Source organism: Nicotiana sylvestris, chromosome 7 (assembly GCF_000393655.2).
Source record: "Nicotiana sylvestris chromosome 7, ASM39365v2, whole genome shotgun sequence".
NCBI lineage: Eukaryota > Viridiplantae > Streptophyta > Magnoliopsida > Solanales > Solanaceae > Nicotiana > Nicotiana sylvestris.
Window position 1 is genome coordinate 166045659 of NC_091063.1, and position 18014 is coordinate 166063672.

The 18014-nt window shown below is 36.2% G+C and overlaps 1 protein-coding gene across 1 annotated transcript; it reads right to left on the reverse strand.

The window, feature by feature from the left end:
- Positions 1 to 1434: 1434 nt before the first annotated feature.
- Positions 1435 to 17727, reverse strand: LOC104229382 (uncharacterized). Its single transcript, XM_009782025.2, has 21 exons — positions 16903 to 17727; positions 15920 to 15991; positions 15601 to 15805; positions 15404 to 15512; positions 14316 to 14408; positions 14109 to 14201; positions 13882 to 13974; positions 13696 to 13788; positions 13535 to 13616; positions 13378 to 13437; positions 13214 to 13266; positions 12928 to 13094; positions 10473 to 10686; positions 10332 to 10389; positions 10195 to 10251; positions 9782 to 10027; positions 3056 to 3120; positions 2909 to 2965; positions 2726 to 2819; positions 1870 to 2010; positions 1435 to 1750 (listed from the first exon to the last, which is right to left on the reverse strand). Exons 1-21 carry the CDS (start codon positions 17533 to 17535, stop codon positions 1622 to 1624), a joined length of 2814 nt encoding a protein of 937 aa, XP_009780327.1. The 5' UTR covers positions 17536 to 17727; the 3' UTR covers positions 1435 to 1621.
- Between the last annotated feature and the right edge of the window lie 287 nt (positions 17728 to 18014).

Below are 18014 nucleotides of genomic sequence, written 5' to 3' on the forward strand. Positions count from 1 at the left end.
AATTTAAACCATTTGTTAAACGATAGGGGTATTTTTTGCCCTTTTCCGATAACAAAATACCAAATGCACTCTTAGTTTTCAGAGAGGGGAAAGGGTCAAATTACCCCTATTATACGAAAATGATCAATTTTACCATTCGCTATATTTTTTGTACAAAAATCCTCGATATTAGCCAAGTTTGCAAAAATATACTCTTCTTCCATTAGGACTGTCAAAAATGAAAACTCAATTCACATGACACTAATACTTTGATGAGGCAACAGTACGTGGCATGCCACCTCACCATCCCGACCCATTTTAACCATCCCTCCTTACCGTCCACCACCACTTCCACCGTGACCACCACCATTTTGTTTATGTAACTTGAGAGATGGATTTTTGGTAACTACATTTGTCCGTTAGTGATGATTTTTGGTTCTTCCACCTAATGTAGCCGAATGACCCTGGTAATATGATCTAAAATCTACCGATTGAAACATCAACTCACTTCACTCTTCCTTCTTAAGAAGGAATTTTAAAAATATAAAAGAAAATATATAAGAAGGATTGCTCTGATGGTAAACAACCTCCACTTCCAACCAAGGGGTTGTGAATTCCAGTTACCCCAAGAGCAAGGTGGGGAGTTCTTGGAGGGAAGGATGCCGAGGGTCTATTTGAAAACAGTCTCTCTACCCCATACCCCACTAGTGGGATTATACTGGGTTGTTGTAAAAGAAAATGACCAAAGTAAAACTTGCTCGTAATTAAGTAAAAAAGGGGGAATATTATATCTAAACGACGAATATTTTGACCCCAATTGTCATACATATATTTAAATGGTACGCATTTCCCTCTTTCTTGATTCTCTTGCAGTAGGCTCGATCAATACCAATACAATATTACAGTTGATCATTATCTCAAGTAAAAATGAATTTTAGAACTTTTACATCACACTGGTATCTCTTACTTTGTATTAGAGCTTTATAAATATCTTAATATAAGGTCTTTAGTTCCTTCTATATCATCTGAGAAAATAGTGAATTTTTGTTGCATGTAGATAAACTTAAACATTTTCAAATGGGCGGCCGTGGTGCTGCTGACATGACAATTGGTAGAAGTAGAACATGACATATTACCACCAAAGGATGTGGCTGCTCTTCCCTTACCCAGAGGTCTCGAGTTCGAACCCTGGATATGAAAAAATCCTTTATAGGGAGCGCTATCCCAAATGAGGCTCCACCCGATGCAAATTCGGATATAATCAGGCTCCAATGCGGGTACCGGATACCGTGTGGAGAAAAAAAAAAAGAACATGGCACGTTGATATTCTGTACTAGAGCTTTCTTCAGTGGATAAAGCTTCTTTTCTTTTTTTTCCTTCTACACCTTTTTAGAGGGAGGGAGGTTTGTGGTGGGGGGGGGGGGGGGGTGCTGTGTGACAGAAAGAACATGAACCTAACTTCAAAACATGTACCCAGCTTTGACTTTAAGCAATAAGAACGTCCTTTACACAATATTTTATCCTCTAACGTTCATAATTTGTAAAGTTAAATTCATCTTTGATCAAATAAAATTCTAATGTACATGTGATCAGAAATGGCTCTACAAAATGGGTTAATAAATGGAAAATCCTCTTTGGCGACCTACTCATCTGGTGCATCAGTTTCAGTTCCCCCCTGCCGAATAATTCGACATTTAGGAACCATTTTTTCCAGCATAGATGTTCCTTTGAAGGTAATCATCTGCCAACAGGTCTTTTTGTAGATGACAAGCTACAGAAAGAAAAAGGGAACCCGAACCACTTAGAACTCCCAAAAAAAAATTTAAAAAACAAAAAAAAAAGACGACCAATAACAGATGCAGCAGAGGCTGGGTCACATGCAAAATATACCTGGTCTGGTGGTATCTCTTTGAATCCGAATTTCGTCGTCCATATTGACATTGCTTCCACAGCAGAAGGTAGTACAAATCTTCTTACATTTAAAAATGCAAGCAATTTTTCTATGCACGAGAGCAGCAACTGAAAGTAACCCTGTAAACATTCAAAGCATATGTTCTAAAACTCAGACATTTCGAGAACAATAGCAGAAGACATCACTCATAAGATGTATTTACTATTTACTATCTCTAATTACTTGGCAGGCCCTAAACACGGAATAAGCAAGTATCATAAGAAGCATCATCAAAATTCACAAACTAGTCAACATGAAGATGCTAGATCATTATGTTCCCAATCAATGTTCTCCACCGTGGCAAAAATATGGATTGGGGTAGAGTGGGTGTTAAGTGACACCAAGTTTGGGTCTAAATGAATCTTAGTTTACCAAATTAGACTCCATCACGACCCTCTTGAAGAGAAAAGACCTGATCAGTGAAGACTAATATAAAACTAAAATGCTGCCGACCACCCTGTGGCCAGTAAATTTTAGAGGCTGCTGAGCATCTTCCAATCCACTAGGAGTATTAAGATCAAGCAGGAAAATTGTCTAAAAGAAATGACCCAATCAGTCAACCAACCATTTTTGATACATTAAGCAACTACTGATCTTGAAAGCCTAAATCTGTATAAATAAGGCAATACATTCAAATTTGGGCCTTCCGGTAATGCAACTATATGTAACCCAATCAAATACTGAATGGACTTTAAGGAGTATTTGACAAATGTTAAAGCAGTGAAAGTTGAGAGAAAGTCAATTTGATAGAAAATAAGTGGGGCCTTTTTTGGCGAACAGTTTCAAAGCCTTTACCTTGCCTTGGCTATCAATACGTGTTGCCACTAGAGGAAGCTCTGCAATATCCGGACCAAAAATACGGAGGATCCCAGCTGATACTACTATTGAGCTGCAACAATAACCAAATAGCATGTTAAGTTGTGTAATCAAAATGTGCTTAAACAAGTTTCAAATGAAACAAACAGCAACACTTCTTACTTTACAGTCAATATAGCACAGTACATGCCCCCAAAGTCTTGGCCCCTAATATTCCTTCTGCAAAGAAGAACAAATATCTTAGATAACAGCAATGGCGAAATAAATGAAAATCCACTTCACCCTGCATAACAACCAAAAAAAGCTTACCCATAGACCATAGATGGAATGAAATCACGTCCAGTTGCCGAATCAACAATAGGATCGAAGCAATCCTGAAAAGTCAATGGTTATGCTATTGATGCAAACTTTTTCCGCTCATTTCTCATTAAAAAAAAATACAATCTATTTTATGAAATATAACTCAAAGTAACAATATGGAACAAGGAAAAACTAGAGATATAGAGAGAAAGAGAGAAGAGATTTTTATTTCTTCTTCAATTGTGTGTATTTTCCTATCTATTACAAGGCCTTTATATAGGCATGAAAAGTGAAGAAAAATATGTCATTGAATATGTCATTAAGCATTTGAGAGGAAAATCATGGAGGAGGTTATGGAGTTACAATCATAACTCCATAATTGTTAGAGTATTGGGAGTTATGGAAATGATGGAGAAGAGTAGACATCCACCATAATTTAATTTCTTATAACACTCCCCCTTGGATGTCCATAGATGATGTGCCTTGTTAAAACCTTATTAGGAAAAAATCCTATGGAAAAAAAAATCCTAGTGAAGGAAAAAGATAACACATGTTTAGAAATATGTCTTTTGGTTGTCTCGTTAAAAACCTTGCAAGGAAAACCCAGTAGGACAAAACTTTGTAAGGGAAAAAGAGTACAACGCGAATTAACTCCCCCTGATGAGAGCATCAATTCACATCCTTGAGCCTTTGCATCCCAATCTTGTACACTAGTTTCTTGAAGGTTGACGTCGATAGAGATTTGGTGAACAAATCAGCCATATTATCACTTGAACGAATCTGTTGCACATTGATATCACCATTCTTTTGAAGGTCATGTGTGGAAAATAACTTCTGAAATGTACTTTGTCCTATCTCCTTTTATGTCCTCCCTTCAATTGGGATATGCATGCTGCATTGTCTTCATACAAAATTGTGGGTAGTTTGTCACACTTCAAACCACATTTGTCTCGAATAAAATGTATTATAGACCTAAACCAATCACATTCTCGACTTGCTTCATGAATAGCAATTATCTCAGCATGATTAGAAGAAGTAGCCACGAATGATTGCTTAGTCGATCGCCAAGATATGGCAGTGCCTCCACATGTAAACATATAGCCTGTTTGAGATCGAGCCTTGTGCGGGTCAGATAAATACCCAGCATCGGCATAACCAACAAGATTGGGATTGCAATCATTGCCATAAAATAAGCTCATATTGGTAGTCCCTCTTAGATACCGCAATATATGTTTGATTCCATTCCAATGTCTCCTTGTAGGAGCAAAGCTATATCTTGCTAAGACATTAACTGAAAAAGTTATGTCAGGCCTTGTAGTGTTAGCAAGATACATTAGTGCACCAATTGCACTAAGATATGGTACTTCAGCACCAAGAAGCTCTTCATTCTTTTCTTGAGGTCGGAACGAGTCCTTATTCACATCAAGTGATCGAACAACCATCGGAGTACTTAATGGATGTGCTCCATCCATGTAAAACATTTTTAATACCTTTTCTATGTAGGTAGATTGATGAACAAAAATCTCATTTGCCAAATGTTCGATTTGCAAACCGAGACATAATTTTGTCTTTCCGAGATCTTTCATCTCAAATTCCTTCTTTAAATAATCAATTGCCTTTTGGAGTTCTATAGGAGTTACAATAAGGTTTATGTCATCAACATATACGGGAAGTATAACAAACTCCGATGTTGTTTTCTTTAAAAAACATATGGACAAATGGCATCATTTATATAACCTTCCTTTAATAAATACTCACTAATGCGGTTATACCACATTCTTCCTGATTGCTTTAGACTATACAAAGATCTTTGCAATTTGATTGAAAATATTTTTCAGGACTTTTTTTTTTTTAACCCCTCCCAAATTTTTTTTAATCAGGATTTTTCAGGACTTTGAATTATGTGCGTCATGCATTTTAAATTCCTCGGGAATATTCATGTATATCTCATCATCAAGTAAGTCATAAAGATAGGCTGTAACCACATCCATTAAATGCATGTCAAACTTTTCATGGACAGCAAACCTAATGAGAATACGTCTCTTCGTAATCGACACCAGGCTTTTGTGAAAATCCTTGTGCAACAAGGCATGCCTTATATCTTTGTACCTCATTTTTCTCATTCCTTTTAGGTACAAAGACTCATTTATAGCCAACAGGCTTAACACCATTAGGTTTTTTGGACTACAGGCCCAAAAACTTCACGTTTCGCAAGTGAATCCAACTCAGATTGGATTGCTTCTTGCCATTTTGGCCAATCACGTCTTTGTCGACATTCTCCAACAGATTGAGGTTCAAAATCCTCATTATCTTGCATAATGCTAGATGCAACATTGTATGCAAAGACATAATCCACCGCTATATTCAATCGATTCAAATTCTCTCAATATTGATTAGATTTATTGATAGTTCCTTATTTTCTTGAGTCTCAGGTGCTTATTTTCTTGAGTCTCAGGCTCATTGATTTCCTCATGAATCTCAAGATTGATTAAATCATGGGTTTCTTTATGAGACTCTTTCGTAGTGTCATCTTGATCATTTATTTTCCTTTTTCTAGGATTTCTACCCTTAGAACCCAATGGTCTGTCACGTTTTGGGCATGCTTTTGACTCATTAGCTATGACACTAGAAGATTGTCCAACAGGGACATCAATACGAATTGGAATATTCTCTGCAGAGATATGTGATTTTGTTATCCTTTTCAGATCCGTAAATGCATCTGCATTTGATTTGCTATTTTTTGCAAATGGATAATCTTTTGTACCTCTTTTTCACAAATAGAGGACAAGATGAGACAATGATGTATTTTTCACCAAATTTCCCGTTTGGTTTCACCAAATTTCCCGTTTGGTTTCACCAATTTCTCCCCCTAATTTTGGGAAAAATGCCTCATCGAATCGACAATCTGCAAATTGAGCAGTGAACAAATCTCCCGTTAATGTTTCAAGGTAGCGAATAATGGAGGGCGATTCAAACCCAACATATACTTCTAACCTTCTTTGGGGACACATCTTGGTGCGATATGGCGATGCTACACGCACATATACTGCGCATCCAAAAATTCTTAAATGGGATATATTAGGTTCATGACCTAAAACTAATTGCAACGGAGAATATTTATGATAAATTGTCCATCTAAGACGAATTAGCATTGATGCATGCAAAACGGCATGATCCCAAACTGAAGTGGGTAACCTCATTTTCATGAGTAACGGTTTTGCTATCAATTGTAGACGTTTAATCAAAGATTTTTGCAAGGCCATTTTGAGTGTTAACATGAGCTACAGAATGTTACACTTTTATCCCAATTGATAAGCAATAATTATTAAATACTTGGGATGAAAACTCAGTGGCATTATCAAGTCTAATAGATATAATTGGATTATCAGGAAATTGTGCCCGTAATCGAATTATTTATGCCATTAATTTTGCAAATGCCAAGTTGCGAGATGACAATAGGCATACATGAGACCATCTAGAAGATAGATCTATTAAGACCATAAAACAACTAAACGACCCACTAGGTGGGTGAATAGGTCCACAAATATCCCCTTGTATACGTTCCAAAAATGTAGGGGACTCAATCCCAACCTTTGTTGGTGATGGTTTAATAATTAACTTGCCTTGATAACAAGAAGTGCAAGAAAATTTATTATTTAAAATAATCTTTAAATTCTTTAATGGATGCCCATTTGAGTTCTCTATAATTCGTCTCATCATAATTGATCCGGGATGTCCCAATCGATCATGCCAAAGTACAAAAGTATTGGAATTAGTAACCTTTTGGTTTACGATAGAATGTGTTTCAATTGCACTAATTCTTATCCAATACAGACCACAAGATAAAGATAGGAACTTCTCAATAACCCATCTGGCCAGAGACATTCTTGGTAACGATGAGATATTCGAGATTATTCTCATCTATTGTCTCAATATGATATAAGAAAATTAAATTATGGTGGATGTCTACTCTTCTTCATTATTTCCACAACTCTCAATACTCTAATAATTATGGAGTTATGATTGTAACTCTGTAGCCTCCTCTATGATTTTCCTCTCAAATGCTTAATAACATATTCAATGACATATTTTCCTTCAATTTTCATGCCTATACAAAGGTCTTGTAATAGATAGGAAAATACACACAATTGAAGAAGAAATAAAAATCTCTTCTCTCTATATCTCTTAGCTTGTTTTTCCCTGTTCCATATTATTACTTTGAGTTATATTTCATAAAACGTTATCAGCACGAGACTCTATCGTCTCAAGAAGATCTTTGAGAAGACTAAGGTATAATTTTTCTCAAATTTGTTTTTTTTAATTATGACTGATATTATGAAAAAAAAGTTCGTTGTCCTTGAAATTGCGGGCAAGAACTATATGGCATGGGTATTGGATGCTGAAATCCATTTAGATGCAATGGATCTTGGAGACGCCATTAAAGACAAAAATAAAGCATCTACCCCAGACTGTGCTAAGGCCTTGATTTTCTTGCGTCATCACCTTGATGAAGGGTTGAAAATAGAATATCTCAAAGTCAAAAATCCACTTGTTTTCTGGAATGGCTTAAAGGAAAGATATGACAACTTAAAGTTGGCCACTCTTACACAAGCACGATATGATTGGGCTCATCTGAGGCTCCAAGACTTTAAGTCTGTTTCTGAACATAATTATGCGATGTTCAGAATTACTTCTAAATTGAAACTCTGTGGAGATAATATTTGTGACTATGATATGCTTGAAAAACGTTCACAACATTTCATGCCTCCAATATGGCCTTGCAACAGCAGTACCGAGAGAAAGGTTTCAAGAAGTACTCTTAGTTGATTTCTCTTCTACTTGTGGCTGAACGAAACAACGAATTGCTTATGAGAAATCACGAAAATCGACCCATTGGGTCTACACCATTGCCTAAAGTGGATGAGGTGTATTCCCATTATGCTAAGCGTGGAAAAGGTCGTGGCCATGTTCGTGGTCGTGGTCGTGGCCAAGAAGAAATTTTCCTAGTGTTAATCATTCCCTGAAGAAAAATAACTTCCAAAAGTGGAAAGGGAAAGATGAGAAGCCAAACGCAAAGGGTTCAGAAACTGAAATGCTATCATTGCGTGGAAAAGGGCATTGGGCAAATATTTGTCGCATACCAAAATATTTGGTTGAGCTTTATCAAGCATCTCTAAAGAATAAAGGCCCTGAAGCTAATTTTGTCTATGACAATGAATTTGACATCACCCACTTGGAAATGGCAGATTTTTTTTAGCACCCTGATGGAAAAATAAACAACTTAATCAGTGATGGATCTATGGTTAAAGATGATTGAGCAGTTTGATTTTTATATTTTCCTATTCGTAGTATCTAATGAATAAACATCATGTAATTTTTATTGCGCTTAATAATACTGCTTATGTAGTTCTTAAAAATATATGTATTTCCGAAAAGAAAAAAAACTAAAAAGTCAATGTTTCACAAATTTCACAAACAAGAAGTAATATCTAATTAATTAGTGTCCTAGTCTTAGTGAAGTAGATATTAATTAGTGTAACTTAAAGTCTTGGAGCCTCAAATGAGCTCTATCATATCGTGCTTGTGGAAGAGTGACCAACTTTAAGTTGTCATATCTTTCTAAGTCATTCCACAAAACAAGTGGATCTTTGACTGTGAGATATTCTATTTTCAACCCTTCATCAAGGTGATGGCGCAAGAAAATCAAGGCATTAGCACAGTCTTGGGTAGATGCTTTATTTTTATCTTTAATGGCGTCTCCAAGACCCATTGCATCTAAATGGATTTCAGCATCCAACACCCATGCCATATAGTTCTTACCCGAAATTTCAAAGGCAACGAACTTTCTTTTCATAATATCAGTCATAATTAAAGAAAAACAAAGTTGAAAAAAATTATACCTTAGTCTTCTCAAAGATCTTCTTAAGACGGTAGGAGTCTCGTGCTGATAACGTTTTATGAAATATAACTCAAAGTAACAATATGGAACAAGGAAAAACAAGCTAAGAGGTATATATAGAAAGAGAAGAGATTTTTATTTCTTCTTCAATTGTGTGTATTTTCCTATCTATTACAAGGCCTTTATATAGGCATGAAAAGTGAAGAAAAATATGTCATTGAATATGTCATTAAGCATTTGAGAGGAACATCATGGAGGAGGTTATGGAGTTACAATCATAACTCCATAATTATTAGAGTATTGGGAGTTATGGAAATAATGGAGAAGAGTAGACATCCACCATAATTTAATTTTCTTATAACAATCTACAAATAGTTGAAAAACACTTTTTAGGAAACAGAGCAAATCTGAAATAAACTAACCACAAATAATTGCAAAACTAAATATCATAAACCTCTATGAGCATACAAAAAAAACGACGAAGTAACATCGAGAGAATATTAAATCATCTTGGACTACAAAAACGGCAAGTAAAATTCCAAGAATGAAAGTTTACCATGAAATATTACTATGACAAGTTTGTTTGTTTCTCAGGATTATAGATTTCTTGAAGCACCAATTTTCATTTCTCAAAAATAATCTTAAATTTGGTCACGTAAAAATCACAAAAACAAAGTTACAAAATGAAGAGCAGACAACTGAACTCTACACAGCAATCCATCCCGTCTCAGATAAGTTGGAGACTAATAAGTAACACCACACAGTGGACATGGTCATCATAGCCAAAGTCTGCTCACTGAAAGTTTGAACAAACAAAATTCAGGGCTAGTGCTTACATGGAAGATTGAAACAGCTTCTGCTAGTAGCACTCTGGTTTCACGGGAAGTAATTTTGCCACTTAAAAGTCTCCATCTCACATCAAGATCACCAACTGAATTCAAACTTTTTTCCTTTAGCTTCATTCTTACAGCACCCAGGCAAGATTCTGACAGCTTCTCATCTCCCGAGTTCAGCAACTTTTGCAGTGCAGAATAGATCCTCTTGCAATCCACACAACAGAACCATTTTCCTTTAGGCAACTCCTGCGATGCAATTTGCACCATATCTTAACACGAGAATCCAAATAATATACTTTTTAAAAGGAAAAGAGAGGGAAAAAAAGGTAATGAAACAGAATAAAAAGGAGCAGGCCTCCTGGACAAAGAAAAGAGACTTCCATGAAATAATCCTAAAACGCAAGTGGACTAACCTTTAAATCTGCTATCTTGCGTTTCTTCAAGCAGCCAACATGATATTCCTTCTCACACTGGATATGAAATGTGAGTAAACCATTTTAACCATTTACTTGGTTGAATAAGGCAGTTACAAAGAATGTAGAGGAAATACCTGGTCACAGAGGATAACCGTGCGTGGACCAAATCCAGACTTGCTAAAATCATAACATCTGTGTACAAAAAATATACACTTAATCAGACTACAAAAGCTAAGACATTAGGCTTTGAACAACTTTACAAAGCAGACAAACACCTGCATAAAACACATGCTATAACTTCTGCCTCTTCTGGGTTCTTGACAGTACGAATGCAACGTTCAGTTATTTGCTCTATGGGATCAATACCAGAAATCCTCCCAGCAGCAACCGCGTTTGCATTGTGCTCCACAAACTTCTCCCTCTGAAACTTGTTTTCACAATATTTACAGTACCATTTACCACGGGGAACAGCTGACAATGATGCACACCCTGCAATAGACAATTGAAAACACATATTAATACCACTTAAATGGAATATTGAAACTTACCAACAAAGCAACCATAATTACTAAGTGGTGAAAGAAAAAGAAATAAAATAGAGGCAAATCTGAATTTTCTCAAAACTAATCCATAGTTATGTGCTGCTCATGTAAATAGAGACATGGAACCAATTGTGCAAAAGCACAGCTTATTTCTCATTATAAGTAAATCTATAGGATTAAGAGGACAACTAGCAGAGCCTTATTTTTATTTTTTTCTATTTTTATAGGTGAAGTAATAGTTGCTTTTGACTTAATGGTTGTTTCTTCCTTATAAAAGGACCAACAAGAACTTACAGAAGCAGTCCACATTGCAAACTGGGAGAAAAAATTTGACCAGAAACACACAAGGCAAGTAAAAATAATTTTCAAGATCAAGTTAATCAACTAGGCGTTAGGATAATCTTCCCAAGTGTTTGTACTGAATTACATCAATGTTTCAAATTTAATGTGTTGGGAATCATTAGACATAAAGCGGCTCTCATCTAAAACTAAAAGGTCCACTTCAATCAATTCATACTACTTAAAGGCTCACTGCTGTATACTTAGGCTCATTTGTTTATTTAAAGATAGTCTGAATCTCAATCATCCATAGATAGCCTATTAAGTGTCTTATTTTTTCTCTTTTTACAACTATTTCTGTACACTTAAAATCATTAAATGTTATTCGCTTAAAGATTCATGTGATGTGACCTTTTACCACTACTTTATCCATTATCACTGCATAATCACTACCAGCCTTCACCACACAGCAGCCAACCATCTACCTCAACCACTGCCCCAACCACCACGACCAGCAATAATGAATGGCCAACCACCTCCACCACCAACCTCAAGCCCACCTGCTTCGCATAACTACCTCCACCGGTAGCCACAACCATCAGCCATGCACCGCCAGCTTTGGCCACCATCACACAATAACCACCAACCACACACAACCACCACAAGCAACCTTCACCACCATCACGACAACCACCTCAAAACCATGACCGTCGACCACCACCATCCCTGTTAGCTTTTAAAGTGTACTTTATAAAACAAACAGTTTTTACAACACCATGTAAATTAATATTTTCTCTAATATTTTGTGGATATATATATTTAATTATTAGTTTATTTGAATTTCTTATTTATTAGCTTTAAATAAAAATATATTAGTAATCCCTCTCCCATTTTGTGCAACACTTTTCATTTTAGATTGTCCAAAAAGAAATGACATTGTTCTCTTTTGGAAACTACTTAACCTTAGTATCTCGATTTTACCCAATGACATGACTTCTTGGAACTCACTGCCACTCGTTTATGTGGAACTCTTACCACCACTTGTTTAAAAGGATACTTTTGGTACTTTACATATATTTGGTCAAGTCTTCGCTAATTTCTTAAACTCCGTGCCCAATCAAACATCATCACATAAATTAGGGCAGAGTGAGTATATGTTCGATGCCGAGGAAACATGATTTTCCAATGGTCAGATTTAGAAACAATACAGTAATAATCAGATAATGTATTCAAACTCAAACATCTTACTCTTAATAAAAACAAACGAGGCTTTGGTCCACTTGAGAAATCCTTATTCGTCATCAGACTCTTCTAAAATCTTCTACACAACTGAAGGAGATAGTTCAGATGAGAACCGGTGCAGAGCATCACAGAATGTGAACCCTGATCAAAGTTGAAATTGTTTCGGGCATATTATCTTGCTCTACCATATGTTTATACTATTTCCTCTCTACTACCATTCTGTCCTCCTAAAATGTGATGAGTACGCTAAGCTTGAACAAAAACTAAGGAGTTGTGGGCCTACTACAATCTAAACAATCCTGGAAGTTAGACAGTAACTTCCACAATTAGAGATATATGGTTTCTTTTCTTTATCTCTTTTTGCTTATCTTGCTCATGCCTCAAGTTTTTTTCCCTCTTTTGGGGGAGTGTAATGTGGGGTGAGGATGGGGCTTGGTGCTCTAATGCCCAACAACAAATTTATGAGCACTTGTCATAACCTGACCCCACACACCCAAAATGTAAAAGATTAAAAAACAAAAAACAAAAAAAAAAAAAAAAAGAGCTAGACAATGCATGGATGATGAAATAGAACTTGATGGTTTTAATCATCAATTAGAAAGGACAAAAAAACCACATGCACAAAAGAAAGTATCTTGTGGAAATATTAAGGCCCTACAACTTTAACCTTTATGGAAGGCCCTTGGACATCCATCACAAAGCACCAGTTTTCCACCATCTGCGCATATGGTGCACAAGTCATCGCTGTCTGTGACAGAAGACTTACGACCTCTCAATAGGGATAAAGCAAATTCATGTAGAGACACCCCATTGGAAGTATATATGTATCCATAGCTGCAGAGACATGGTACAATGTCAAATATCTAAACTGGAATGCATCAGAAAAACTAGGTTAAGAGCTAAAGAAGATAAATATTCCTTGAAAGAAAATTAAACAGAAGAATGATACTGACGGTTTTTTGCGAGACGCCCAACCTGCATGAGCTTCAAATTGTGATGGACTAACCTAACCATGAGAGGAAGCCAATCAGTATGTCTTACATGACGTTTATGAAACTCTATGAGAAGAACCTTTTTTTTTTTTTTTGAAAAATTATGCAAGCTACAAGAAATGTACCTCACAATTGCAGCAAGAACAAAATATACCAGATCCCTGCTTATAACCAACGAGCAATTTCTACCAATGACAAATGAGAAAATCACAATTATAAAACACGTATAATATTTATATCTCAACTACTAAGGAAAAGGGTAAAAAAGAGAAGGCTCGGTACCTTTCCACGAGAATAATAAGCTACTTCAGTCCCATCGGGCAGTCCACCTTCCTCAAAAACCAACCAATGCATCTTTTGATCCCTAAATGCAATGACGTCGAGTATAAGAAATGTGCTGACAGAAATTCAGAGTAAGCAAATGTCAAAGGAATGGTACCAACTTTTTTGTAATTTTCCATTGGGTCCTAGAGTGCATTGGAACACCAAGAGGACCAACTTTCGAGGAATTTGAAGCTGCAATGGATTTCGACAATCTGAATTAAAGAATACAGGCACCATACAAGTGAGATGTTATATATCAGATGAAAGAAAAAAAGTGGCAATTAATTAGACAAATATTCACCAACTTTTTCGAGATCTTGCCCTGCATATTATCTCTGAATGAATTGCACATCGTGGCAGCTCCATTTGACTGTGGAGCAAAAGCTGGAGTGGATAACCTTGATGGTTCCGAATAGAAGTGCATAAGAAGAGAGAGATGGAAAACAAATGCATTTACCAAGTAAAATTGATTTTCCAGACCAAAAACAAAGTGAAAATATCAAATAGAGAAACATTGAGTAATACAACACACTTGTTTGGTGTCTTCAACTGATCCTTCCTTCCGGAGATTATATGTGCCGAAGATATTCTAATGGACCTTTTCCTTGAATATATTTCCACAGCCCTTACAGCAATAATATAACAGCATTATTACATATTTGCTAAACCATTTCGTCGCATTGAAAAGTTCGCAGGGTGCAAAATAAAGCAGAATTAGTCAACAGGAAAAGATACCAACTTTCTCTTTTTTCTTCCTCTACTTCTTTTTAGTGAAGTATCTGACATAGTTGAAGTTTCGGAGGAATTTGAGTTCGGAAGAGGATCAAACATCCTAAGTTTGCAAAAGACAAGATTAGCAATGTCATAACAGCAAAAACAGAGAGTCAGAGACTACTGAGAAAGCTTCTGACTATACATACACAATATACAAACCAATAAAAACAACAACAAAAAATCAGTGTAATGTCACAAGTGGGGTCTGGGGAGGGCAGTGTGTACGAGCTTTACCCCTACATTGCGAGGTAGAGAGGTTGTTTCTAATACACAACTATACAAACCAAAAAGCAATATAAATTGCCACATAACAATTCGTCAAAGGACATCAATTATTGCTTACATGAAGAAAAATCATAAAGTCAACTATCAAAAAGATCTCAATAGTAAAGAAACATGAGATGACAACAGAGTCCTTAGGTTAGTGTGATTAATATTCTTAAATCCATGCCACTCGTCCAAAATAATAACATTATTTTAAGTTCATGATAAGCATTCTCTTTCTGGGAATATATGATCTTAATAACCAAAAGCGAAAACGGGTTTGATTCCACTCATCATAAAAATAAATCCTGAAAACCAGATGAGGAAATAGAAGTACCTGCCTCACACCAAGTAGGTTTAATAGATCATCTTCCTACAAAATCTAGCCTTGCTTGGACCATTGAGAATGAGAACCTAAATTGCACTAAATAAGTACTCTCTCTGATTCATTTTATGTTATTTACTTTCTTTTTCAATCTGTTTCAAAAGTATGACTTTTTTTATGTTTTAAGTTTTTAGTTCCAACATCCCCATTACTCTAAGGACGCTCCCTTATAGGAATGGTGTGGCATGTTCAGGAAAACAAAATTGAAAGGGTATTTTTGGTATGTTATACAAAATTTAGTTTAAGGTCACAAGATTCTGAATCCTCTTTACAATATATTAAACTTCGTGTTAGTCAAACTAAGACACATAAAATGATACGGAAGGTGTATAAGAAAATTAGAGTCTAGTGAAGCACACAAAAGTATCAAAGCAATCATACGCTTATTTTCATTCAAAACATACCCAGCTTCAACTATTATTGACCGAGTTGGAGTGGCTTCGGATCTTGAAGAGATTATGCATGAATCACAAATTTGGTCAACTTTTCCAGCTGAAGTTGCAGAAAAAGACCCTGGCCACCACAAGAAATCAAGAAAAAGATCATTTACTTGCACTTCAAGAACATGTTACAATGTTCAACTTCACATAAGAAAGCTCACCATTGCAATTCCGACAAATGATAATTTCCTTCACAGGAATCGGACCAATGAAGCTCCGAATTGTTGCTTCCAATTTCTTCAAAGAACCTTTCCTACATTCTTTGACCACATCAAGGAGACTCTTCCCGTTTTCCAGGCAGATATACTGTGATGCACGTCTATATGCTTTACATGCATGGATCTCAAATTTGCCAGGAGGAACAACCTAAAGGAGCCAAAATTGGTATAGAACTTAAATTCATAATGGAAATGTTAAGACCCAAACAAGTACAACGTCAACAAAGAGCAAAACAGAGAAATAGAAATAACAAGTACTCACCCTGGCTCCCTTGCACAGATCACAAGAGCATAGAATTCCATTATCTTTGATTGTTCCCCTCAGTCGAATTCCCTAAATTAAGACAACTTTAGCCTTCAGAATAAGATAAAACTACTGAGACCATATTGGAGCTTTCAGTTCAAACTAGATGAAGAACAATCGATCAGGAAAAGCTAGATAAGCTTTTTGGTAAGAGAAACTGCACAACAAGCTAAATGATGTATCGTAGTGCAGTAATAAATCCATGTAACACGTTGAATGCTAATGCTGCTTTAATGTTTTCAACTCATTTGTCTCCCATTCATGTTCAAGCTATAATAAGCAGAAAATTCTAAACATATATTTTATTCTATATTCATATTGGATAATATAAACTGGGTCCAATTCTTTTCTCCCGTAACTACCCAGCAAGAAACAAGGTTGACCACTGGGGCAACACCAAAATTTCTACACATGTGGTGTTTCCCATCCTTTCTTCTGCCAATAAATATGCATGTCTCTTGTATGTGTCTGTAACAAATAACAACTGCTACTAAGCCTCTATCCCAAATCATCTGTAACCATTCTGCTCTATCCCGACTCAAATCATTCCAAATACGAGTACAACATAGTTAATGATCATGTATTGGCATTTTCATGCAAGAGTTAATGCATAAGAAAATGACAACAACTACGCCTCAATCAAGTTAGGATCTTCTATATGAATCCTCATTGACCATGTTACTTACTATAAACTCATCTCAAACCAATATTATACAAACTAAAATAAATAAATAAAATAATAAAAATACTGGAAGTTCTTTATATTTTCTTAAAGACTTAAAGATCGTATAAATCTAAGAAAGGCAAAACAACTCCGAAAAAAATATTCTCAACTATAGGTCTATAAATAAATAATCCACATTTAGGCCACAATTAAGGCAATTCTAGGAGAATAATTAATTTAAATAATCCACATTTTAAGCTAAGAAAGCATTAATTACCCTCTTGCCACCATTATAGAAAACAGGATAGCCTTCGAGCAAACCGGTCTCGAAAAGCTCCTTAACCGTAGTAGGCCTTCCTATAATCGAAATCCTCTTCTTTGATCCACCAGTATTACTATCATGAACTTCACCACATGTGATCAATTCCCCCTCCTCCAACACTTCCAAATTCTCATCAAGAGGCTCCACATTCAGCTTCAAAGCCGACCTCGTAAACCTCCTACTACTACCTGTAACACTAACATCACGATTTGCTGCCGCCAACGTTGACTCCTCTTTGACTTCAATCTCCACCATCTCCGGAATTCCGGAAATACCCTCCGTTTCATTCTTATGTACAATTTTACCACCGCCTGAATTACACTTGGACGCATCACTCGGTTCTACTCCGCCACCGCCGCCGCTGTCGTCAACATTAGCGGCTCTCTTTAACCGCTTATTCCTCCTGTACACGACGAGTCCGTTCCTATCACGAGCCCTAACCGGAACAACTTCCTCGAACCGAACACCGTGAACCGAACCGTTCGATTCCGGTTTACCGTTACATGGATCACCGGTTTCGATATCAATTCCGGTTCCGGGTTCGAGTTTTGACCGGGGCAACGACGGCGAATCGAATTCACTGATCATCGGTGCCGTTAAAACTGAGCTATGGATTTGTAAAAAAAGGGAGGATTTGTTAACATGAATTGGATTTGTTCGGAATTTGGGGAAAAAGAAGAGTGAAACTAAAACTCTTCAGGGGCATTGGGTAGGGTGATTATTTGGGGGGGGGGGGGGTGTTAAGGGGAGAGCGTGTGAGTGTGAAGATTATGAGAATCCATATTAATGAAGCTGAAAAAATAAACTAAAAGATTTAATGTAAAATTATTTTAATTTTAAAACGCCCATAACTAACTAGGAGTGTAGACTGACTGACATTGCAATAAAATACTTCCGTTTGGAGAAACTTTGCAAAAGCACTTTCGCCATTTATGTACGTGAATAAAATGCAAAAAAAAAAAAAAAAAAAAAAAAGATACTTCTGTCATTTTTGTATTTAGGACTCTTTTGATTGAGAAATTTTATTTTATATGAGACCCAACTATTATGTGGCATATAGTACTTAT